The sequence below is a fragment of the Somniosus microcephalus genome, chromosome 4 (assembly GCF_052327205.1).
Source record: "Somniosus microcephalus isolate GS21.2 chromosome 4, FLI_Smic_1.0, whole genome shotgun sequence".
Taxonomy (NCBI): domain Eukaryota; kingdom Metazoa; phylum Chordata; class Chondrichthyes; order Squaliformes; family Somniosidae; genus Somniosus; species Somniosus microcephalus.
Window position 1 is genome coordinate 339942784 of NC_140990.1, and position 13155 is coordinate 339955938.

General features: G+C 53.6%; 1 protein-coding gene across 2 annotated transcripts in view; it reads right to left on the bottom strand.

The window, feature by feature from the left end:
- Window positions 1–1404: 1404 nt before the first annotated feature.
- The window catches only part of LOC147120728 (uncharacterized), a 205978-nt gene continuing 194227 nt past the window's right edge, over window positions 1405–13155 (bottom strand). The window contains exons 11-12 of one of the 2 annotated variants that reach the window (XR_015078228.1): window positions 3539–7138; window positions 1405–3503 (exon numbers count right to left, since the gene is read on the bottom strand). Coding sequence is in view for 1 of the 2 variants with exons in the window: in XM_085986957.1 (XP_085843083.1) it covers window positions 7027–7138 (112 nt within the window). In the remaining variant the exon portion in view is untranslated. Of the gene's footprint in view, window positions 7139–13155 lie in introns of both variants that reach the window. The other variant, XM_085986957.1, reaches the window with a different exon arrangement.

Consider the following 13155-nt stretch of genomic DNA (forward strand, 5'->3'; position numbering starts at 1 on the left):
AAGGCATTCTGAAATGTTGCTTGTAATTACAACCTGGTAACTGTTTAAAAAGAGCCTGTTCTTGGAAGAGATAAGAGTACGAAGGCATGATTAAGAAGCAGCAGCAAATAAGGCCTTGAAGAAGTAGTCAGCCAGCTACATAATTCAATGTGGCTTTGTATCCAGCTAGCCATGTCTCTGCTGGAAAATACTTCCCCATACCGATAACAAAATAAGAGATAGCTCATGAATATGAAGCCTCCTACAGTCGACAAGCTTTTTACTGATGTATTCAGGGGGTACTCGAGTTCGAAGGACAGGCTTAGTAATTGATTGATTAATCATGTAAACCAATGAAGTATTGTGGCAAAACCACGAAGTGACTTACATAATTGTCTGTAACCAATGTTATTACCTTTCAAGTTGGCTCTGGTTAAACAGAGCTAGATCGACAACATCGCGATCTGACGCGATGACGTCATCACGTGGGTCACGTGACGTCCCCTTCGGCAGGAAACGTGATGACATCATGACGTCAGAGGTAGAGGGCGGGGCCAGCCAGTCCTCGTGTGGATTGAAAGAGAAAAGACCTGTTTTGAGCTTCTCCTGTAGTTTCTTGTTTTGTAAAGTTCTTAGACAATAAATTCAGTTTGTTAACTTCCAGTAAGTTATAGATTATTTGTTAGGAGTGCAGAGACTCCTACAGTATCAATATTCCCATGTATACACCCCATTAGTAATAAGTGGGTGTTGTCTAATAAACTGTTTTGTCACTTTTCCTCTGAGAACGATGCCTCCAGCTGGGGTTGGATGAGGTAGTTCTCCCGTGTGCATTCGTAATAAAACTATTGATCTGGGTAACACCTGAGTCTGTTAGTTCTGTTTTACCATCCAGATTTTCCTCGCTTACAGCGACCGACCACGTTTCACTGAGGGGACCTCCGAGGCAGCACCTCCCAAACCTGCAACCTCTACCACTTAGAAGGACAAGGGCAGCAGACGCACGGGAACACCACCACCTCCAAATTCCCCTCCAAGTCACACACCATCCTGACTTGGAAGTGTATCGTCGATCCTTCATCGTTGCTAGAACTCCCGACCTAACAGCACTGTGGGAGTACCTTCACCTCACGGACTGCAGCGGCTCAAGAAGGCGGTTCACCACCACCTTCTCAAGGGCAACTCGGGATGGGCAATAAATGCCGGCCTTGTCAGCGATGCCCACATCCCGTGAATGAATAAAAAACACAGCTAAGTCCACGGGGCCGTCGGATGGCCATTTTATCCGGTTGGTGACTGAATCCCTGAGATGGTCACCCCAACCCACCTGGATTGTCCCGGACTCTCCAGGGATTAATCTCCCGGACATTACTTCTAGCAACCCAGGAGAAAAATCAATGGGACATCAAAAACATTGTGTTAATTTTTAAAATTTTCTTTGAACAGTTTATTAGCTACAACAAATATCGGACATGCGCGAAAGGGTGTTTGATTGACAATCAAGAATCCTCTAATCAACAACAACAACTTGTATTGATATAGCGTCTGTAACGCAGCAAAACGTCTCAAGGAGTTTTATAAGACAAAAAATTTGACACCGAGCCACATAAGGAGATTAGGGCAGATGGCCAAAAGCTTGGTCAATGAGGGAGGTTTTAAGGGGCCTTTCAGACTATAACCCCTGCCCCTATTCTGCCATCCCCATTTGCAACATTTACCCATTCCCGCCTTCCACCCTATCGCAGACTGTCCTTTTTCTTCTTTCCTCCCCTCTCCCCTATCCCCGCCTCTGCCCCTGCTTAAAACCGCCTAGATCTCTAACTTTTTCCAGTTCTGACGAAGGGTCACAGACCTGAAACGTTAACTCTGTTTCTCTCTCCACGGATGCTGCCGGGCCTGCTGAGTGTTTCCAGCATTTTCTGGTGTTATTTCAGGTTTTATCAGGCATCTTAAAGGAGGAGTGAGAGGCGGAGAGATGTAGGGAGGGAATTCCAGAGCTTAGGGCCCAGGCAACAGAAGGCATGGCCGCCAATGGTGGAGGGATTAAAATCGGGGATGCTGAAGAGGCCAGAATTAGAGGAGCGCAGAGATCTCGGGGGGGTTGTGGGGCTGGAGGAGATTACAGAGCTAGGAAGGGGCGAGGCCATGGAGGGATTTAAAATCAAGGATGAAAATTTTAAAATCGAGGCGTTGCTTAACCGGGAGCCAATGTAGGTCAGCGAGCACAGGGCAGATGCGTGAACGGGACTTGATGCGAGTTAGGACACAGGCAGCCGAGTTTCGGATGACCTCAAGTTTATGAAAGGTAGAATGTGGGAGGCTGGCCAGGAGTGGGTTGGAATAGTGAAGTCCAGAGCTAACAAAGGCATGGATGAGGATTTCAGCGGCGGATGAGCTGAGGTGGGGCGGAGACGGGCGATGTTGCGGAGGTGGAGTTAGGCGGTCTTAGTTATGCCGCGGATATGTGGTGTGGTCGGAAGCTCATTTCAGGACAGGGGTGACCATACGTTCCCTCATTTTCTGGGGACAGTCCCTGTGTCCCCCGGGCAAACAAGGTCCCCGGAAGAATCCCCGGCTCAGGAAACTCGTCCCCAAATGCGCGCGCGTTCAAATCAGCAGCCACGTGACCCTGAGCTGCCCCGTCATTGGTCAACAAAGTGGACAGGGCTGTGCGGCGCGGCGGGTTCTGATTGCCGGGGAGATGTCAATCTCCTGCTTTCAACCAGTCGAAAGGGGTGGGCTCACCGCGGGACTTTAATTCATGCAGAGATCGTGCTCGGCGGCCACAGTACGCACGCTCCACTATCCACCCCCGACCCCGGCCGCGTGGATGTCCCGGGAGACCGATCAGCGCGCTCAGCGGCCGCGGACGGTGCGGGTGAGTGCCAGGCTGCGAGGAGGGGCAGGAGCACGGTGACTGCCGGCGGCGGAGGCTGCGAACAGCGGCCGCTGCTCTTTGCTGATTCAGTTTGCGCCAAAGTACCAGGAAATCTTTGCCTGACTGCGCTGCTCGACCTACATTTCCCGCCCCGGCTAACTTTGCCGTGCTCCCACCCCGCAGCGCACTGTATCCGGTTGGGAAGATATAGTCGCCCTAGTTTCAGGGTCAGATACCACACCAAGGTTGGTGAACCATCTGGTTCAGCCTGAGGCAGGTGGCCAGGGAGGGGGATGGAGTCGGTGCCTGCAGCGCATCCTCTGCCACTGTTGGCAAACCTCAGTCCCAACATCTCCCTGTCTGAGTGTCTGGGCCCATTGTGGGCCGGGCCGGGAATGGCTGGGAATGGCGGCGGGAGGATTGGGAACCGCCTGAGGCTCGCTCCCGGAACCGGCCGTTAGATTCAAACTTACACCGGCCGCGCGCCGGGGGATAGGGGGGCCTGGAAACCTCTGAGGGTGCGAGCCAGGGGGGTGCCTGGAAACATCTGAGGGTGTGGGATGGGGGGGCCTGGAAACCTGTGCGGGTGCAGGCCGGGGGGAGCCTGGAAACCTGTGAGGGTGCGGGATGGGGGTTGCCTGGAAGCCTCTGAGGGTGTGAGCCAGGGGGGAGCCTGGAAACCTCTGAGGGTGTGAGCCAGGGGGGAGCCTGGAAACCTGTGAGGCGGGAGAAGTGGCGGGCGGGGGGAAGGGGGAAGAGTGAGGGGAGTGAGGGGAGGAGAGCGGGTAACAGGTCAAGGGAGCAGAGAAACCAGCAAAGATTCATTCTTTAGTAGTTCCAGGGTGAACGCAATGTATTTAAGCTGACAGAATAAAAGAAAGGAAGACCGCACAAGAGATGGCCCATTGAGTACATTAAAATGCGACAAACCTGCTACTTTTAGGAAGAATTAGATGAAGAGAACACTTAACTGAACTGAAGAGTTGGAATTCTCACTTTGAGAAGGAGTCCATCCCACTTTTTCCCAGTGAAAAGATGGTTCCCTGACCTGACCCGACCCACCAGCTTATTTCCCCATTGTCAGCAGTTTGGGGCATCTAACATTGTGGAGAATTTTCTCTCTTTCTCCATTGCACATCTTTGTGCCATGAAGAGGAATCTCACGATGTCTGCACCTGGCACAGGCTTTAAACACTGTCTGGCCTCCTTCGCTGTCACCTATGGGTCTTGGACAGTGTTTATCAAACAACCACAAAATGGCCACAGAGTTTCCAATCTCTTTCCCAGAGAGGTTTGCAGAAGAAATGAAGAGTAAGCCGACAGGAATCGTTCACTGCAGGAGTGAGCACCGTTAGTGAGGTAAATGCATCGAGGAGCAGGACGAGAATATTGCCCGGCTGATTTGGGCTATGGAGTGATCAAGTCCCCTGACCATTGCCTTGTTGGTTTGGTTGAGGACAATATGAATGATTTTTACATAACATCCGAGCAGGGTGGGAAGGTCTCAGGGTTTGAGGAGCCCTTGGTGGGAAGGTCTCGGGGTTTGAGAAGCCCTGGGTGGGAAGGTCTCAGGGTTTGTGGAGCCCTGGGTGGGAAGGTCTCAGGATTTGAGGAGCCCTGGGTGGGAAGGTCTCGGGGTTTGAGAAGCCCTGGTTGGGAAGGCCTCAGGGTTTGTGGAGCCCTGGGTGGGAAGGTCTCAGGGTTTGAGGAGCCCTGGGTGGGAAGGTCTCGGGGTTTGAGGAGCCCTGGGTGGGAAGGTCTCAGGGTTTGAGGAGCCCTGGGTGGGAATGTCCCAGGGTTTGAGGAGCCCTGGGTGGGAAGGTCTCAGGGTTTGAGGAGCCCTGGGTGGGAAGGTCTCGGGGTTTGAGGAGCCCTGGGTGGGAAGGTCTCGGGTTTGAGGAGCCCTGGGTGGGAAGGTCTCAGGGTTTGTGGAGCCCTGGGTGGGAAGGTCTCAGGGTTTGAGGAGCCCTGGGTGGGAAGGTCTCAGGGTTTGAGGAGCCCTGGGTGGGAAGGTCTCAGGGTTTGAGGAGCCCTGGGTGGGAAGGTCACAGGGTTTGTGGAGCCCTGGGTGGGAAGGTCTCAGGGTTTGAGGAGCCCTGGGTGGGGAGGTCTCAGGGTTTGAGGAGCCCTGGGTGGGAAGGTCACAGGGTTTGAGGAGCCCTGGGTGGGGAGGTCACAGGGTTTGAGGAGCCCTGGGTGGGGAGGTCCCAGGGTTTGAGGAAGACTGGAGCAGATCCTGGGATAACTGGGAAATGGATCCTAAGATCTGGTGGCATTGGGGAGGCAGGTCTCAGGATCCAGGAGCTTTTGAGTTGTTTCTGGGATCAGGAAGTGCTGGATGTTTGGTATAGGGCATTATTGAGCACTGGGAGGGAAGCCTGGTCAGTATCTTAATGTTGTTTGTGGGAGCTTGCTGTGCACAAATTGGCTGGTGCATTTCCTACATTACAACAGTGACTACACTTCAGAAAGTACTTCATTGACTGTGAAGCGGTTTGGGACTTCCTGAGGTCATTAAAAAGCGCTATAGCGATGCAAGTTCTTTCTTAATGAAGAAAAATGAAGGGAGAGGATAGGATAGGAGAAATTCACTTTGGGCCCGCCAGCTGGCGTGCGCCCAAAAGTTAGCGCTGAGCGCGGAGCCAGTTGCGCCCGTCAGATATTCAGTTTTTGCGCCCCAAGTCAGAACCGGGCGCTATTCCAGGGTGTGCCCGCCCCCGCTTGGGGCGCTGAAACTGAATTTCAGCGCTCTAGGCGCCGCTGCGCCACCCGCTGCGGAGCGGCAGGCTGCGGTACTGCAGGCCTCCTCCTTCTCTTAAGGGGGAGGTGCCTGCAATGGGGAGATCACCGCTGGATAGTGCCGGCAAATGAGCCCGGCACCACGGAGAAGTGCCGGGTTCACGGAAAGCAGCCGGCAATGCCGCGGGGGGGGGTGGAGGAGGCCGGGGAAGGAGGTACGGGCAGGCGGCCGCCGAAAAAGCGGCCGGCCGCACCTCCACCTTAAAGCGCCCCACTAAGGCTACAGTACGGCCCCGTTTTCTGATCGCTGTTTGCGGCCGCTGCGGAAGAGGCGGCCGCAACTAAATATGGGGATCGGGCCGGTATCGGGGCGGAACCGGGGCACTGCGCACACCGATGACGTCATCGGTGCCGGCGCAGCGCTAACGGCTACCGCCGCCATTACCGCTGCGCTGAATATCAGCGCAAACTCCTCTATTGGCGCAGAAGCCCTCTTTGGGCGGTAACTGGCCGCAAAGCTGGCGGCGCCTTACTGAATTTCTAGGCCAATGTTTCTTAGGCAGAGGATTGTTCGGACATGGAATGCTCAACTGGAAACCGTGGAGAAAGCAGGATCCATAATAGCTTTTAAAACGGAAGTGAATAAATATTTGAAAAAGAAATGTTTAAAGGCTACAGGGCAAGCAGGCAGAGTGGGATGAACTGAAGAACTCTTTCAGAAAGCCAGCACATGGGCTGAACGGCCTCCTTCTCTGCTGTAAGATTCTAGGATATCCAGTTGACGTGGGAAGGCGGTGCGCCGCGACGATGGACGTGTCGGGCAACCAATGTGATGAAACCACCAAGAATATGTCCAATTAGAATGGGCAACCCTAGCCTGGAAGGAGACAGAGGCACAACAGTTGAAGGAGGTGGTGAGCTTGACTGCCATTGTCAGAGACATTTCCCCATGGTGGTGGTTGTCTGCAGGTGTCCTGAAAAGAGATGTCACAACGCTTGCACCCGCCTCCACGCTGACTGGGCGCAGGAGGACGTGCGGTTACAGCATGGTTGGAGGTGAAATGTCATGTGATGAAATGCGTCCAAACCGAGTTGGCCATCCTATCCCATGCTGTTGTCAGTGTGAACACCGGCAAATTGTGGGCACGACTTGGTCAGGTCGCTTTGTCACCACTTGCGTGAATCCGCTGGCAGGCTCTTCACTGCCTTTGGAAATTGCAGCGGTAAAACGGATGAGATCAGATCTCTGCCACTGCTCCTGAGTATTTACAGCCGGTTATTGGAGGATCTATCCTTGGTTATCCAAAGCTGAACGTGCTCCCGACCCCACCACTAACATCCCATAGCTCAAAGAGGATCGGAATTCCACCCACTGGGACCCTCCAAAAGAGACACCCTTTGAATGTCTCCACGGTTCCCCAGCTCAGTCATTATGTTCCCTTCCTGCTTCCGAATCGATCCCTTCTTGATGAATGTTTCTGATCCGATTGCCGCTGATTAAACTCCAAATTGTCTGATTTCTGCCATAGAATGTCCTTCTCCCTGTGAGACACGGAGAATAAATTCAGTCACAGTGAACTGATCTCGTCACAGTCCCCACACACACCATCACACAGCCCATCACACTCCCCACACACCACATCACACTCCCCACACAGCCCATCACACTCCCCACACACCCCATCACACTCCCCACACACCCCATCACACTCCTCACACACCCCATCACACTCCCCACACACCCCATCACACTCCCCACACACCCCATCACACTCCCCACACACCCCATCACACTCCCCACACACCCCATCACACTCCCCACACACCCCATCACACTCCCCACACACCCCATCACACTCCCCACACACCCCATCACACTCCCCACACACCCCATCACACACCCCATCACACTCCCCATACACCCCATCACACAGCCCATCACATTCCCCCCACACCCCATCACACTCCCCACACACCCCATCACACTCCCCACACACCCCATCACACTCCTCACACACACCATCACACTCCCCACACACCCCATCACGCTCCCCACACACCACATCACACTCCCCACACACCCCATCACGCTCCCCCCACACCCCATCACACTCCCCACACACCCCATCACACTCCCCACACACACCATCACACTCCCCACACACCCCATCACACTCCCCACACACCCCATCACACTCCCCACACACACCATCACACAGCCCATCACACTCCCCACACACCACATCACACTCCTCACACACCCCCCACACCCCATCACACTCCCCACACACCCCATCACACTCCCCACACACCCCATCACACTCCCCACACACCCCATCACACTCCCCACACACCCCATCACACTCCCCACACACCCCATCACACTCCCCATACACCCCATCACACACCCCATCACACTCCCCATACACCCCATCACACAGCCCATCACATTCCCCCCACACCCCATCACACTCCCCACACACCCCATCACACTCCCCACACACCCCATCACACTCCTCACACACACCATCACACTCCCCACACACCCCATCACGCTCCCCACACACCACATCACACTCCCCACACACCCCATCACGCTCCCCCCACACCCCATCACACTCCCCACACACCCCATCACACTCCCCACACACACCATCACACTCCCCACACACACCATCACGCTCCCCACACACCACATCACACTCCCCACACACACCATCACACTCCCCACACACCCCATCACACTCCCCACACACACCATCACACTCCCCACACACACCATCACACTCCCCACACACCCCATCACGCTCCCCACACACCACATCACACTCCCCACACACACCATCACGCTCCCCACACACCCCATCACGCTCCCCACACACACCATCACACTCCCCACACACACCATCACACTCCCCACACACCCCATCACGCTCCCCACACACCACATCACACTCCCCACACACACCATCACACTCCCCACACACCCCATCACGCTCCCCACACACCCCATCACGCTCCCCACACACACCATCACACTCCCCACACACCCCATCACGCTCCCCACACACCACATCACACTCCCCACACACCCCATCACACTCCCCACACACCATCAAAATCCCCACACACCCCATCACACTCCCCACACACCCCATCACACTCCCCATACACCCCATCACACAGCCCATCACATTCCCCACACCCCATCACACTCCCCACACACCCCATCACACTCCCCACACACCCCATCACACTCCTCACACACACCATCACACTCCCCACACACCCCATCACGCTCCCCACACACCACATCACACTCCCCACACACCCCATCACGCTCCCCCCACACCCCATCACACTCCCCACACACCCCATCACACTCCCCACACACCCCATCACACTCCCCACACACACCATCACACTCCCCACACACCCCATCACGCTCCCCACACACCACATCACACTCCCCACACACCCCATCACACTCCCCACACACCATCAAACTCCCCACACACATCACACTCCCCACACACCCCATCACACTCCCCACACACTCCCCACACACCACATCACACTCCCCACACACCCCATCACACTCCCCACACACACCATCAAACTCCCCACACACCCCATCACAATCCCCACACCCCATCACACTCCCCACACACCCCATCACACTCCCCACACACCATCAAACTCCCCACACACCCCATCACACTCCCCACACATTCCCCACACACCACATCACACTCCCCACACACCCCATCACACTCCCCACACACACCATCAAAGTCCCCACACACCCCATCACAATCCCCACACACCGCATCACACTCCCCACACACCCCATCACACTCCCCACACACATCACACTCCCCACACACCACATCACACTCCCCACACACCACATCACACGCCCCACACACTCCATCACACTCCCCACACACCCCATCACACTCCCCACACACCATCAAACTCCCCACACACCACATCACACTCCCCACACACCCCATCACACTCCCCACACACTCCCCACACACCCCATCACACTCCCCACACACCACATCACACTCCCCACACACCCCATCACACTCCCCACACAGACCATCAAACTCCCCACACACCCCATCACACTCCCCACACACCCCATCACACTCCCCATACACCCCATCACACTCCCCACACACCATCAAATTCCCCACACACCCCATCACACACCCCACACACCATCACATTCCCCACACACCAGCACACACCCCACGCAACCCATCACACTCCCCACACATCACACTCCCCACACATCCCATCACACTCCCCACACACCCCATCACACACCCCACACACCCCTTCACACTCCCCACACCCCGTCACACACCCCACACAACCCATCAAACTCCCCACACACCCTATCACACTCCCCACACACCCCATCACACTCCCCACACACCCCATCACACTCCCCACACATCATCACACTCCCCACACACCCCATCACATACATAGAAACATAGAAGATAGGAGCAGGTGTAGGCCATTCGGCCCCTCGAGCCTGCTCCGCCATTTAATGAGATCATGGCTGATCATCCAAATTCAGAACCCGGTCCCTGCTTTCTCCCCATATCCCTTGATCCCCTTAGCCTTAAGAAATATATCGAACTCCTTCTTGAATATATTTAATGAATTGGCCTCAACTGCCTTCTAGGGTAGAGAATTCCACAGGTTCACCACTCTCTGGGTGAAGAAATTCCTCCTCATCTCTGTCCTAAATGGCTTACCCCTTATCCTTAGACTGTGACCCCTGGTTCTGGACTCCCCCGCCATCGGGAACATCCTTCCTGCATCTAGTCTGTCTAGTCCTGTTAGAATTTTATAAGTTTCAATGAGATCCCCTCTCATTCTTCTAAAATCTAGCGAAAATAAGCCTAATCGACCCAATCTCTCTTCATACGTCATTCCTGCCATCCCAGGTATCAACCTGGTGAAACTTCACTGCACTCCCTCCATGGCAAGAACATCCTTCCTCAGATAAGGCGACCAAAACTGCACACAATACTCAAGGTCTGGTCTCACCAAGGCCCTGTACAACTGCAGCAAGACATCCTTACTCCTGTACTCGAATCCTCTCGCTATGAAGGCCAACATACCATTTGCCTTCTTAACTGCCTGCTGCACCTGCATGCTTACCTTCAGCGACTGGCGCACAAGGACACCCAGGTCTCGTTGCACTTCCCCTTCTCCCAATCTATTGCCGTTCAGATAATAATCTGCCTTCCTGTTTTTGCCACCAAAGTGGATAACCTCGCATTTATCCACATTATACTGCATCTGCCATGCATCTGCCCAATCACCCAACCTGTCCAAATCATATTGGAGTTTCTCGGAATCCTCCACACAACACACACGCCCACCCAGCTTTGTGTCATCTGCAAACTTGGAGATATTACATCTAGTTCCCTCGTCTAGATCATTAATATATATTGTGAATAGCTGGGGTCCTAGCACCGATCCCTGCGGTATCCCACTAGTCACTGCCTGCCACTTGGAAAAAGACCCATCTATTCCAACTCTTTGATTCCTGTCTGCCAACCAGTTCTCTATCCAAGTCAGTACCTTACCCCCAATCCCATGTGCTTTAACTTTGCATGCTAATCTCTTATGCGGGACCTTATCGAAAGCCTTCTGAAAGTCCAAATACACCACATCCACTGGTTCTCCCTTATCTATTCTACCAGTTACATCCTCAAAAACTTCCAGTGGATTAGTCAAGCATGATTTATCTTTTGTAAATCCATGTTGACTTTGTCCGATCCTGTCACTCTTTTCCAGGTGCTCTGCTATTACATCTTTTATAATGAACTCTAGCATTTTCCCCACTACCGATGTCAGGCTTACCGGTCTATAATTCCCTGTTTTCTCTCTACCATCTTTCTTGAATAGTTGGGTAACATTAGCTACCTTCCAATCCATGGGAACTGTTCCAGAATCTATAGAATTTTGGAAGATGACCAGCAATGCATCTACTATTTCTAGGGCAACTTCCTTAAGTATCCTAGGATGTAGATTATCAGGCCCTCGGGATTTATCGGCCTTCAATCCCGTCAATTTCCCTAACACCATTTCCCTACAAATACTGATTTCATTCAGTTCCTCCCTCTCATTAGACCCTATGTTCCCCGACATCTCTGGGAGGTTATTTGTGTCCTCCTTTGTGAAGACAGAACCAAAGTATGTATTTAATTGGTCTGCCATTTCTTTGTTCCCCATTATAAAATCCCCTGATTCTGACTGCAAGAGACCTACACTTAACTTCACCTATCTTTTTCTCTTCACATATCTATCGAAGCTTTTACAGTCAGTTTTTATGTTCTTTGCAAGCTTACTCTCATACTCTATTTTCCCTCTCTTAATTCATCCCTTTGTCCTCCTTTGCTGAATCCTAAACTGCTCCCAATCCTCAGGTTTGCTGCTTTTTCTGGCCAATTTATATGGATCTTATGCTATCCCTAATTTCCCTTGTTAGCCATGGTTGAGCCACCTTTTTTGTTTTATTTTTATGTCAGACAGGGATGAAGAAATTCTGTAGTTCATCCATGCAATCTTTAAATGTTTGCCATTGCCTATCCACTGTCAACCCTTTAAGTAACGTTCCCCAATCCATCCTAACCAACTCGCGCCTCATACCATCATAGTTTCCTTTATTTAAATTCAGGACCCTAGTCTCTCAGTCAACTACTTCTTAATGACGAATTCTATCATATTATGATCGCTCCTCCCCAAGGGGCCTCGCACAACAAGATTGCTAATTAATCCTTTCTCATTACATAATACTGTGGTGATTATTCTTGTTTTATAAGAAGCATTGTAATTGGTTGCCTGTTTTCCTGCCTTGAGATATATGCTGTAACCTATTGGTTAGTTGATTCCAGTCGGGACCAGCGGGAGCAGCGAGGAGGAGCTCGGGAGAAAACCCGGCGACCAGCGAGGCCCGAGACCAGTCGGGAGCAGCGTGGTGAGACCGGTATAAAAACCGGAGAGAGGCGAGGCCCGAGACCAGTCGGGACCAGCGGGAGCAGCGAGGAGGAGCTCGGGAGAAAACCCGGCGACCAGCGAGGCCCGAGACCAGTCGGGAGCAGCGTGGTGAGACCGGTATAAAAACCGGAGAGAGGCGAGGCCCGAGACCAGTCGGGACCAGCGGGAGCAGCGAAGAGGAGCTCGGGAGAAAACCCGGCGACCAGCGAGGCCCGAGACCAGTCGGGAGCAGCGTGGTGAGACCGGTATAAAAACCGGAGAGAGGCGAGGCCCGAGACCAGTCGGGACCAGCGGGAGCAGCGAGGAGGAGCTCGGGAGAAAACCCGGCGACCAGCGAGGCCCGAGACCAGTCGGGAGCAGCGTGGTGAGACCGGTATAAAAACCGGAGAGAGGCGAGGCCCGAGACCAGTCGGGACCAGCGGGAGCAGCGAGGAGGAGCTCGGGAGAAAACCCGGCGACCAGCGAGGCCCGAGGCCAGTCGGGAGCAGCGTGGTGAGACCGGTATAAAAACCGGAGAGAGGCGAGGC